The sequence below is a fragment of the Glossina fuscipes genome, unplaced genomic scaffold (genome assembly GCF_014805625.2).
Source record: "Glossina fuscipes isolate IAEA_lab_2018 unplaced genomic scaffold, Yale_Gfus_2 28, whole genome shotgun sequence".
NCBI classification, from domain to species: Eukaryota; Metazoa; Arthropoda; class Insecta; order Diptera; family Glossinidae; genus Glossina; species Glossina fuscipes.
In genome coordinates, this window is record NW_023998423.1 from 15,329,327 (window position 1) to 15,343,453 (window position 14,127).

At 34.2% G+C, this 14,127-nt stretch overlaps 1 protein-coding gene across 3 annotated transcripts in view; it reads right to left on the reverse strand.

Moving 5' to 3' along the window:
- The window catches only part of LOC119636222 (nephrin), a 44,466-nt gene extending 43,231 nt beyond the window's left edge, over window positions 1–1,235 (reverse strand). For all 3 annotated transcript variants that reach the window (XM_038031475.1, XM_038031476.1, XM_038031474.1), the window contains exon 1: window positions 252–1,235. In XM_038031475.1, the coding sequence (XP_037887403.1) occupies window positions 252–306 (55 nt within the window). In that variant the 5' untranslated portion in view covers window positions 307–1,235. The remainder of the gene's footprint in view (window positions 1–251) is intronic.
- Between the last annotated feature and the right edge of the window lie 12,892 nt (window positions 1,236–14,127).

Consider the following 14,127-nt stretch of genomic DNA (forward strand, 5'->3'; position numbering starts at 1 on the left):
GCTCTAACAAAAGCATTCACTACCACTGACGGCTTCTTTGTTTTCTTGACTGTTTGGTTGCTTGATTGTTTCGCCTCTGTTATGGTATGTGTTTGCTTATTACACTACTACTAACTGTCTGTCTGGTTTGTTGCATTATTGCATGTTATTGAAGAAAACGTAAAGAAAACAAAAAAAAACAAAAAAAAAAAAATGAAATATTTACAAAAACAAAACAAAACAAAAAGAAAAAAGAAAAGACAAAAACTTACCCGCAAGCAACGTAAATGTCAAAGTTATCCAAAAATGTGTTAACGGCAGATGCATCTTTGCATTAAATATTATGAAAATACACACACGCACAAAAACACAAACACGCACAAAGAGACACTGGGGTATATATTTATATTTAAAGCGAGTAAGCAGACGCACAACTGTTGGCTATACGAAAAAGTCAGTCCTTTTACGTTGAAAAAGAAGTTTAACTTCAATGCGTTGAAAACAAGTTTATTCCTTAACGATTATCTACTGACTGATTGTATCATCTGCCAGTTGTTATTGTTGTTGCTGTAGTCGGTGCACATGCCAACATAAAAATTATATTTTAACTCAATTTAAACATAATTTCAGCTGTTACGTCTTATTTGATGTTTTCAAGTTTATTTCTTTTCTTGGAATATTTTCATATTTTGTTTCTCTTTTTTCTTTTCGCCTTAACACCAGCAGTCATCAGTAAATTATCTAAAGTACTTATTTCTTAACTTTCTTTTTTTACATAATTTTTTTTTATCTTTATTTTTTTTGTATTTTTTTTTAATTTAATCTCTTACAAGATTTGCTTTAGTTCAAAAAGAATTCCTTTAGTCCAAGCGAAAGCATTAGAGGAATGCAACGTTCACGTTAAACAAAAATACCGGCTTTATATTAATAATAAAAGCCATAAATAAAAAATAAAAAAACATCAGCGCAAGGATTGGTTTACTTGCTTGCTAATAGCATCGTCATAGATTCACACAAAAAGTTCACTTTCTATCGTTCACTTTAAATGATGTTGTATTCACTTTTGCGGCTCAAACTCAACTGATTAGCCGCAACTGGAATTGAAGTTTGTCAAGCGAATTTTGTGCAAATACATGAAACGACAACGATGTATTTAATTTCTCTTGTATACCCCACACTTACACATTTACGCGCGTAAGCATAGGCAGCCATCAAGTTTATGACAACGCTGCTGACAGAGAAATGGAGTAATTTTGTATCGCACGCAATTACTATTACGTAAAGCAAAATCTATCTCAAAATCCGCGCGTATGTCTCTGCTCTCCAAGAAGTTTTTTACGTTTGATTTGAAATGCATTAAGATGTTTGGCTTAGCATATAGGACTCAATGTTTCTTGTAATCAGTTGGCAGTTGCCTTCTTCTTCTTCTTCTTCTTCTATCATCCCAATGTTAGTTAATTGTCGACTTCAAACAATATGTTCGTTGCGTAATGTCGGATTGGTTTAAAGGTTCGCTTAGAACTCGAACCTTGAAATATTACAAAATTTCATTTTTACTTCCTTTTGTAAATCAAAACGCAATTAAAGAGTAATCTGGTTGCAGAGATTTTTCGAAGTTCAAACCTTATGCTTAACATCTCGTCAAAAATATTAAGTTACTCTTAAGGCTCAAAACCCTATAGAAAGAGAAAAATGATTTATACTAAGGTTCTTAACTAACATAGTATAAAACTTATCAGAACTTGGAATATAATACTTTTAAGCAATCTGATTAGTAGTATAGTATATATATAAATATATATATATATACGAGGGTGTATTGTAAATTAGAAGCCGTACCGCATGAGCTTATCAATGCAAGTGCCTTTATTCTTAGATTAGCAACATCTTAACTGACATATATGTCGAATTTCGCACTGATATCATCAATATACGGTTAGCGTATGCATGCTTCGATATTTAAACTGAATAAAAGGACTACGGTAAATCCCCTCTCATTAAATGCTCCTCACCACCCAACACTTATGCATAGAACGACTTTTCAAAATTAAGTTGCTTGTCTAGGGAAAGTTATTGAAAAGGTGACCCATCCGAACTATTCTCAATAGCAAAGCAAAGCAGTGCACCAGTTTCCATCGAAGAGCCTTAAAAATTTCAGCCTGCAAATTGAGCGCAAGGACGCAAAACGGAGAGACAGACAGATAATCTTAAGCCGACGCAGAAAGTAATTCTCACTCGACCGGTATAATAAAAAATAGGAGCTATCTCGAGTTCTTCTGGGTGTTGGCTACATCCGCACAAACTTAACATACCATCATATGACAAGTGATGTAGAGTATTTATGAATGAAAAAGTTCAGCAAGAAATTGACTTTAAAAATTACATTTCAACCTTCGAAATGTTAAAAAAGACGAGCGACGTTTTTTGCTTGCTTTAAGTTGTTGAAAGAAGGCAGAGAAAGCGTAGAAGAGTATCAACTCCTTGCAGGCTTTAAAGAACTCAAGGATTTCACGCTTTAATTGACGCAAATATTATTTCAGTCCGTACAATCGAGATCAGTTAACTATCAGGTCTTACGATAATGCGGTTTTTCCCATGGCATTAATTCATTAAGAATTATTCGCCCGCAGTTAAGATCGAATCATTCTGCGATTCGCTTGACTTTTGACACCATTCTCGAAGCTTAAAAACCGCCATGAGCACATCAAACTGAGGCAGTTAGCCATAGGTGAAACAAAAAAATTAACTTTTTTAAATGAGAGTAAAGAAGTGTATCTTATTAGCAAAGGGAGATATTGGGTTGAAAGTTGACAGACATCACAATTGTAGGGAAAAGAACTAGTCTTCTAGATAGGAAAAATTCGAAAATTATTATACGCTTGCAGCCTTGTATAACAGTTAGACAGTCGTTTAAAGCAAGAGTTAGCGGCTATAAAAGCTTTCTTCACTATTGATATTGGGCAGAAATATGGACAGAATTTTCACAATACGTTGGCTGGAAAGTCTCAAGAGGCAGCATACAGTCAAACTGTTGGTTATTTGCAGCACCGTTAGGAAGTTGACAAGAAAAAGTTATGAAGAATCTTCGAAAAAAGTTGTAAAATTTTCAATAAGAACACTCTTATGCCTTAGTCCTCCATAGTCTCTAAAGTCAAAGCAGGTCTTAGAAAACCTACTCAGTCTTATAAAAGAATGATTAGAATATTTTCATGAAATGCTTGAGTAAAAAATAACTGAGATGGTTTACTACGACTGCTGTACTTGATCATTTAATTTCCCGCATCTTTATGCGTATCTTAAGTTTAGGCAACAACAGATTAGCCTGCGAACCAGCAAAAGTGATTAACGCATAACTAAGGAAGCAGACAGCTAAGCGAAAATTACAAAATTCACTACATCCGATAAATCTTGCACTGTAGGTTAATTTATTATGTATTTTAATCCTTGGTGCGTGTACTTTACAAACTCTCTCTGTCCAAACATATGCCTTCGATTCTTTCTTCACTGCTTATAAACTTACAAACTCCTCATATAGTTTTGCGTGGGTTCCTATCTTGAACACCTAACCCCACGGCATCCAATGGCGCACAAGTTATCTTGACAGAGAGACGAGAATAATGTTTTCTTGTAAATACGAATTTTTTGGACCAACCAACATATTGACATTTTCTTATTGTTATATGGAGATACATGACAAATTCCACATTTCTTTCAATAATAAATCTCTTGATAAATCCTATCGGGCGTCTTTGTATTATGACACCCGCACGTAAATCATTATGCAAATTTTTATTTTTTTTTGTTTCTTTTCCAACATTTTATAAAGTTTCGTTTTCTGTACCATTAAATAGATTTCATTCAGACTTATTTCATCAAATGTCCGATTTTCGTGACAATACTATGCTTTTCCACTCTTACAATTTATTAAATACTAATTGGCGGGAGAACAGCTCTCGTGAAAAATTGTGAAGTAGGCGCAGATGATTTTTTCTATTGTGAACGTAAAAGTTTTTGTCGTATAGACATGTGGGCGTTGTAGGCGTGTTCTTCGAAAACTTGAAATCATTTCCAAATTCCTTTGCAAATTTGTAGGCGCTATATGCATTGTTTCTAACAGGAGAATGTTTACCACAAATGCTTCACTGTTGCGCAGACAGACAGATGGACAGAGAAACAGACGGACATGTTTAATTGCATTCCAAATTTGAAATTGGCTAAGAATTTTTATATTTTTGGCGTTTTTTGATGCTTGATACCCTATAATATTGCGTAGGCCTGGTCAATTTTTCCCATTTGCCGGCGTCGCTCATAAAAAAAGCGTTCAAATTTCTGCAGATTTATTTACCGCAATTTTCTGGTAATGATCAAAAAATCAGTTTAGTAATCCTTTTGAAAAACGGAGTTATTCTCAGTTTACGTGGTCGGATCCAATTTAGCCGATTTTCATTACGAAACTGGCGTAAAAGAACTTTCATGTTTTCTGCCAAGTCGATGGTGTCATATTTGTGGCCAGGAAAATGTTTACAACAGGCATTAGACAGACGGACGGACGGACGGACATGCTTAAATCGATTTAGAATTTGATGCTGATCAATAATACATAATTTATGCGATCTCAGATTCTTACTTCATGGGCGTGATGGGTATAAAAACATATTTATTTATTTATATTATTTATTTATTTTATTCCACTTATACTAGAAACTCAACTAAACAAATAACAGTCGAGTTCAATAGGCTCTTAATGCAAAACTAATATTAATTAACAATAAAGTTGAGTATAAGCATAATAAAACAAATAAGAAGGAAAAAAAAGAAAAAGAAAAAAGAAAAAAAGCATGTACACAACCGGTACAGGACCAAATTGCAAATGAACCCCTAAGCCATGCATAAGCCTGGCAACCGATAATAAATTGACAATAATTCACTTTCGAAACGTAACGACTTTTTAAGGATGAAAGCTAGTTTAAATACGACATAGGTAAATCGCGCGTATTAAGCAATGTTGCTTTAATGGACTTTAAAGAGTCCGATAACGAGAATAAATGATAGACGTCATTTAGGTTCTTGCAAACGACTCTGAGCGGATTGAACAGCTCATAATTAAATTTACACTGATTAAGCTTAACCAAGATAAAATGCCTAGAGAAGCGGTTAGGGACATTAAAGCTTATTTCACCAAGTAATGAAGGCGAGTCAATAGCACCATTTATTACTTTAATTAGAAAGGAAACGCCAAGAACAAATCTACGTTTCTCCAGAGACGGTAGGGACAGCAGAAGCAACCTATTTTCATACGGAGGAAGAAAGGCAATCGGATCCCAACTCATATTAATGGTAGATAAAAATATTTTCCGAAAAAAAACTGCGAAAAGTCACTGAGCGTTTAGTTCTAAATTGCTGTTTATCGCGAAGTAAAAAAAAATAAATAAACTAAGTACCAAACTTAAAGAAGTATTAGGTAGCAAGCACATGTAAAACAAAGCAAAGCTTTAGTTACGATCACAAAACCGCGAAAACTAAATTGTTTGCTATTAACTGTCATGCACAGTTGAAGGCACGAACACTGAAAGAATGCAATGTGCAAACCGAGTTATAACAATTTTCAGAGATATTACGTAGCTTTAGATTTTTCATATATCTTGAAACCTGTTGAAATACGTCGGAAAAATCTTATTGCATTCCTATGAGCAAAAACCTTCAGTTGCTTAATCGTTCATTCAGCGTCGTTTGTATGCGGGGAGGCATATTTCAAGCAATTTTGGCGGTGATACATCCCGGAAATAGTAATGAAATTAGGTTTTCTTGCTAAGTCTCAGCGTCCCTGAAGACATATTAAAAATCTTTGCTAAAACTTTTTATAACCTACTGTGTATATTGTAACTTTCCGCCGATTGCATACATGCACTATAACACCATATATGATTTCGTGCTTTATTTTCTAATAATCATCGTTTTGTTATTCTTTCCATATCGTTCAATTATCAATTACGTTGGCAGAGGCGTAAACCACTTTTTAGCAAAGACAAAAATAACAACAAACACAACTCCTTATATGGTTACACAAATATTCGCAAACACAGCCCCATTATAGTTGAAAGAAAATTATTTTCTGCAAATAAAAGCATACACGCCCACCACCACAACAAATATAAACTCGCAACAAACAAAAGAAAAACTACGACTGATTCGTATAATTAAAAGATGTGTGTGTGCTTTATGAGTTGCTCCAACTAACCTTCAAGACCAAGGAATTCTCTCGCAAATGCTGCTCCTTCGTATTCCACTCGCCTCCTCGTCGGGATTGTTATCGTTTGAATCTGAATCAATTTGCAGTAACTTTTTGGTATTTTCCGCTTTGCTTGCAAGGGTGCGTGGTGTTCTAACACAGGGTAAATCTACTGGCTTAGTAATTTAAATAAGTTTTCATACTTTTTGCTGGTCCGTTTCGAGATTGTGTTCCTCAGGGCCAAACAATGGAATAACTTCGTTATAAATGCTAATCACACCTTAATTTTCTTATCATAATTTTGTTCTACTTCGATCAGATTTTTTAAGTAACTCTCCAAACCTTCTCCGTTCTCATTATTTTGGGTTACGAAGCAAGATTGTCACTTGCTTCCTGTTCCATTGTGAAGAACAATTCTAATGCCCATCAATGTGGGATAAATTGTAATAGGAAGTGGCCACAGGGCAATTTTGAAAGCTGACTTTATTAAATTTACCAAACAATCCTAACAGATATCGACGACCCTCTCATAAGTATAAGTATACGAATTTGACGCATGTGAGTATAATGATTGCTCTGATGAGTTGGGACGCAGCTGCCTGAAGAATAAATATAATAAAAAAGACTTTATAAAAAGACCTGACGAATTCGTTTATAAATCCACTAAACATTGTGGACATGCTAAGCAGTAACAGTAATAGTGGCAATGGTACTCCACAAATAATGATTTTTACGATCCGTGGACATGGTTAAAGCACAATCACTGACTTTTTGTATAGCATTAAATTTTATTAAATAGCCACCGCGTTGATGATGGCAATACACTTTTATTATATTAGTTTCTAAAGATACGCTGCCTAGCAGCCTTCTGTTTCCTCTCCTCTTTTCGTGTGGCCAGTCTCGTCTGCTAGTTTGCGACCGCTATAACTATAAGATTTTATACCCAATTCTTCTTTCAGTTCTTTTATAGAATTCATAACCGATTTACGCGTATCGTGCGAGACACTGATTTGATAATCAAAAGACATCTCTTTGTTACTATGCGGCGATCCATTTTTACTATGCTTTTTATTTTTATTAAGTCGAAAAAATCCTTTTAGCTTTTAAGAATGTTTGTAAGTAAATAACGCCCAACTTCAAAGAAACTGATCAAGAATATATTTACGACAAATTTTAAGCTAAGTAAGTTCATCATCGTGCATACGAAAAATTCTGTAGAGTTGCGCTAGAACAAATTAAAAAATAATAATAATAATAATAATAATATAAAATTTAATTAAGCGACCAGGACAGTTTTTGGACCGAACATACAAATCGCCTTCACAAATAACCTACTTTGCAGAAATATCTTCACGGGATCGAAAGCCGTAGATAAAAACATAATAAATGTGTCGGTATTCTTTGAAATTTATCTCACTTTCTTCTTTATCGTGACCGTGAGTGGAAGCAAATCAAATCCATTACAATCTTCATTTTTGCGATTAACCCATTTTGGTGGAAATAAGTGTATGTAAAACGGTAGAAGGGTATTCCTAGTGTTAAGGCAAATACGTTTTTCAATCAGCTTTTCCATTATAAACAATAGCAAAGCTCCCGATGATATGATTAACTAAAACTACTGTTTCAATCCCACTATATAACCAGCTTCCTCTCAAATTCAGTGTAATGTTGAAGGGAAAAATTTTGTGGGTATCTTTGTCGCTTGACCGCCGAAAATCATAACTAAGTCAATTTGCATTGAAAATTGTAAAAAATCGCTTCACCTAAACGCACATCAGCGAAATACATTTATCTCTTACATGCGACAACTTTCCCGACTATGACAACAAAACAAACGCCGTATGTAAAGCGAAAAGTCCTAACTACGTACACTTTGACAAATTTTCAAAATTTTTTTCTACAATAATCTCACAGCACACCTATTAACGCTAAGAATGTTTCGGTGAAACGACAGCCGAGTTAGTCTTGGGTAATATACTTTAGTTTGTTTTGAATTCAAATGTTAGAAAGACTTAAAAGAGTCACGAAACGAATTGTTTGCTATGCTAGAACACACAACAAATGATCACGTTCAATTTCATATTAACAGAAATTAAGATACGAGTTCAACCTAAAGTTTTCGCTTAGTGAAAAGAAGAAAAAAAAGAAGAAAATATTTTCTATTTAACCAAAACAATCAGAAAACAATAAAAAATGTGTTTGGGTTTTTTTTTTTTTTGTTTTTTTATGTCAAATCAGTTTTCTAAATTCAAAATAAACAATTCTGTCATCCATACTCTATTACTTGGGAGTTTGTATGTAATGTACTTATCCGAAACAAGAGAATACATCCGCAATGACAACTTAAAAGTACGAACAGCATAATAAGTCTAGCGAAAACATGAAATCATTTAAACATACATTGATAAAAACGCGCGTACATAGGCACACAAACACACAAACACACACACACACAAAGTCAACGAAAAGTCAACACCGGGTAGAAAAATCATAACACGGCAAACAGTGCATAATGTCAAGCGCGTTTGGCGCGTTAATTGGACTTTTATTGGTATGTGTGTTGGCGCATCGCTCGATGTCATTGAAAAATAAAAAGCAAAAAAAAAAAAAAAAAAAAAATTAAGTAAAAAAAAGAAAAATACGCCTGTTATCCTCAGCTAACACTGTGTAAGCCTGTCAAATAATAATGACAACAAAAACGCACACATACACATACGCGCAGGGACACAAATATAAATTTTATCCTAATTTAAAAAAAAAAAAATAGAGAAATATTTACATATATATATATATATATATATATATATATATTTCTTTTTCAACCCTTGAATGGTATAATTTTTGTTGAAAGCCTTTCAAATACACGCAGTCAGTCAAATCAACTCTGCAATAATTCGTCTTTTGTTTTCATGCGAATCGTCGTTAGGTTTGTTAGTGTGTGTGTGTGTGTGTGTGTGTGTGTGTATGTATATAGCTCATTCAGGCAAGCCCATATATATGCTGTTTGTTTTTATTTGAAATTTTTGGTATTTTGAACTTGACTTGTATGTGTTGAACTTGTTGTTGTTGCCGTTGTAGCATTTGCTGCACGTTCATCAATTCAACCAGCCATGATGCATCATCATGTGTTCTCTGTGTGCTTGTAAATTCAAATACAAAGCACGGACAAAACGGGCCAGATCATACAACAAGAAGGCATACCCATACATACACTTGTCATGCTATTCATTCTATGTAAGCAAACGATGGTTATAACTGTGACTGAAAAGTTAGTATAGAGAGAACACAGTCACAATTAAAAACGGTTTCTGGATGAAAGAGCACGTAGTCACCACACCGTCATTGCATAATGTCTATACACCTACATACATACATACATACATACATACATACATACACAAATTCACATGTATATATATATATATGTATATATATATATATATATAGAAAAGTATATAGATTCTCACATAAATAAATACGAATTTACTTTTGGGAAAATTCATACTTGAACCGAATGAATCTCCCCTTGCGTTGTTCGTTTTTGCCACAGAGAGTCGAGAAAATTTAATTTTAATTTAATTACCAAAAAAAAACAGAAAAAAAAAAAACAAAAAAACACGATAAGGTAAGGGAAAGTCAAGTAATCGAGTCCGCATAAAAGTGAAGAGAGAAAAAGCACTTTTCCAAAAAACCTGCCATAAAGTGGTAGCATGAGCAACAATAATTATTGCTGTAGGTAAGCACTTGTCCACTATACAGGCGACACCCTTTTGAAGCTTTTTGACAGATGATCTGTTTTATACCTAACGTTGAACGTTGAAATGCTTTGCTTATTAAATGAGCAGAATAATGAATGCTTAATGATAATTCATTCACGTTGTTGCTGTTCGTTTTCGTATATATAAGAATAACTTGGAAAGATTTTTCTTTAGATAAATATGTTTATGAAATATAGACAAAAACTTACTATATATTTGTCTATCTCTCTGTCTGTCCGTCTGCCTATACATTGCGTTTTTAATTTTCAGAAAATTTAACTTAAAGGGTTCAATTTAACACTTACACACATGTATATATAATATATCCAAAAAAAAAATTTTAGTTTTTCTCTTTAGAAATGTATGAGAAATAATGAGAAAACGAAAGAAGTAATGATGAAAATCATCTAAACAAATACAGTGGTGTCCGCCTAACTGTGCAAAGTCTTTGATGTACATCGTTTTTCTTAAGGGGTAATATGAACTAGAGATTTTTCTTTTCATCATTTTTCGCGGAAATCGTACAATGCTCATAACAGTTTGTGTCACCGTTTCAGAAAATTCTGAGAGGGAAACATGGATACGATATCTCGGGCACATCTTCAGTTACAACGGCAATCCCATGCGGTCCAGTCCAGTCAAATTTACTGTATATTGAAGATGACGGCCGTTATTAATTTTTTCGGGAGCATGTCTTTAATCGAGGTATGAAATAGAATGGCTTGCAGTGCCGATTGCAAGGGAGTTAATGTGCTAGTTCTAAACTAAGTGGCCTTTCTTAGGTCGTGGAGTGATTTGTCTAGTTAGTTCCAATAGCGAACGAGACTCAATTACGTTAAATAGACGCTTTTAGTGTTATGGTGTTGAAACTTTTATGGCCTTCATTTACGAGCAAAGTGAACTGTGTGAGTATTTGTATGTATTTAAATGAAATAGAACCGTACTTGTTGGCTTGTCCTTTTATAGGACACTAGCTTCCTAAACAGACAAATTGCGTCTAGCAATAATAGATCTGTGATGCCCTTAGACGTCCTCAACTGCACGCGAGCCACAACGAAAGCATTAACATGTATTTTTTTTCATGCTTAGAATTGCGAACTGAAAGTGTTCACATGAACTTGAAACTCCTAGTAGGTGTGAGTCATAAACTAATTTTATCCCTGCTCTTTGGACATGCCGCCCGTGGCTACTACCGTTTGAAGTGTTCAGTGCTGTCGCCGAACGTGATCACTGTAACGCGTTTTATGAGTTTCCGACATTTCGTAAAACTTGATCGAACTTAGAGGTGATAAGGATCGTATTTTGGATGCCACAACGCGGCGAATTCGTTTTTTCTTAAACGTACAATCGTTTGGGTATCAAATAAAAGGAGTTAGAGAGTAGAATGTAATTTGCTAAATGCATTAGTTCTAAACTACGTACATCCCGACTTGGTGGATTAATTTTTTCTTAACAATCCCCCCGATGCGGGTGCCAACTAAGAGGACATGGAGGGAAGAACGCGAGTTGCAGTCGATTAAAAAATGTAAAATAAATTATTTATTATATAAAAAAACTATATATTAAAATCTCAAGTGCAGTGTAATCACATAAAAGTGACTGAGATAAAATTTTTCTGCCACCGTTTAGTTCCCTTAAATAAAAGCTTATGTAAAAACGTTTTCATACATTACATCATTTGTGATACATGGGTATGTTAACTTTGTGCCGATTTATGCAGCAGAATGACTTGAGATGGACTCATCTCTTATTATACTGAATCGATGTCTTGCCTGTTTTTCCGTAAGTAAATTTTAAGATGATGAAGTTGATGAAGTTTAGTACACAAGCGGGATTTGACCCCAAACAGGAAGATTATTGAAAACGGTTCGAATCGGACCACTTTTTGAAACACTATAACGCTTTATTTTAAAAAGATATTATATGAATAACCAGCTGTACGATGATAGCGTATTTAATGGAGAGCCGTGGCCTGCTATAATGTTTTATCTGATGTTTTATATAAATTATTTTGGAGTCCATTTAAAAAACTTACTCTTATTCTCAAATTTTACTTTGTTGTTCATAGGTTTGGCAATAATAATAACAGTGATATTATGCCGACACCAATCCTCGCATCCCGTTTCTTCGTTTCGTCCACCGTACGAAATGAGAATGAATAGACTTGTTTCGGCCCGTATTAATTGCTTGTTTCTTTACAATATTTTGTTGGCTGGTGAGTCCTCGCCTCAAACACAACGTATAAGTCCAACTACAGTTGCCCAATGTAATGTTGCAAACAGCCGAACAAGAGCACAGACGCACGTAGCTAAATAAGATCGAAATGAAAATCCAATCAGAAATATGTTTACACTATAATGAGCATCGTAGAACTTTTTCAAGAAATTGAAATCCCCTGATTCTGTGGCCGAATTCATTTCCTTTCATTTTATTTATTCATTTTTAAGTAAATAGAAAGCCATAGGCTTATTATCTAGTTAGCTGCATTTCGAGTGCAAAAAGGAACTATAGCATAAGTGAGTTTACAAGTCAGCTAGGTGGCCGCTAATGTAATGATCTTAGTCAATAAACATCATAATAATCAATGCCTTCCTTGTTATCAATATGGAAGGGTTTCTCTTCGATCTGAACAACTGCAATCGTTCTATTAAAAGGCTCGGGTATCGAGAATTTTCCGAAAGTATGGACGAAGAAGATGACGTGGTCTCTAAGTTTGACCTTAACAGAAGAGAGTCCTATAAGCTTATAAAATACTTTGAAGCCTATCTCAGTTATAACGTGGGAACCCAGAAAAGCCTTCGGATATAGATTGAGATTGGGCAGTTTTCGGAGCGTAAGACAAACTTTAGCAGAGATATTATCAATGCAGCGGTCAAAGTTGAATTTGCTATCAAAGTTAGCACAGCATTGAAGAATAAGGTTTTAGTGTTACTGGGCAATTTGTTCACCTGTGGAAGGTAATAGCCTTGTTTTATAATGAAACTGCTATTTAATCGTTTGCCTATGACTATTTCTTTCGGAATACCGAAATTGATACATATTGCTTTTTTCTTTATATCTAGAGACCGATCACAATGCCCGAATATACACTTATATCTTCTAAGTTTGTAATCTTGATCGCTTATGTAACTTTAAATTAACAAAATCGTCTGTTTTTTTATAGAGTGAACACAAAAAGGAAGGAATGGTTGCAATGTAAATGGTATTAAGAACATAGCAGCGGCCCCAATTAATATTCGATACCTTAAAAACAATAATATATATCTACATATACGAAAATACGTAGCGTAAATACGGCAGAGCGATTTAGTTAACTTTCTGAGATTTTACTCAGAACGGAAAATCGAACTCTGCGCGTTTACTTTTCATCATACTTTTACTTTTGCAAAAGAATTTTCACTCACACGTCTCCTTGCGGTCAGTCCTAGTCGACACTTAAAATAATGTTAGTGATCACATCTCTCTCTTATCAAATGAAATTTCGACCAAACATATCATCATTTCAATCAATTTTTTGCAAACGTAAGTTCGACTTTCCTAGTCAGCGTTCGCGGGTTCAAATCTCGGTTACGCTTGAGTTTTCTTTATCCGTACCTACAGTGAGCACTCTGTCCGTTAAGGCATAACACCCATTGATTGATCTTCGCTCGCCCTTCTCCCTATCTCTATAAAATTAGAATTTCCCCTTCATAGAGCAAATGCTATTTCAGATCATCATTATTGGAAGCTTATTTTTAGGTTAGAGAAATTATGAAAATGATTATGAAAATAGTAAAGATTAATAAAGATTAAAGTGTAAATTTTTTACCGTAAATTATAAAATTTTTCTTAATCCTAAAGCTTCTTTGTTTGCTTCCTTAAACATAAGCCCTTTCGATGAAAAAGTACTGTATTTATATTTTAAACAGTTTCGTGCCATCACAGAATAACAAACGGACAAACAGTGTACGATAAGCTTTACGTACAGCAATCTACTTGTATAGGTGGTACGCTTGTGGAAGAGTTTCAATGAAGAGTATTAAAAAAAAAAAAAAAAAAAAAAAAAAAAAAAAAGAAGCGAAACAAAGTAAAAAAAAAAAAAACTGATATGCACTTCTGCAGCACAAGTGAAATATTTATTCATTCCCACGCGCCAAACAATAGTGAGAATTTTCAAACTGA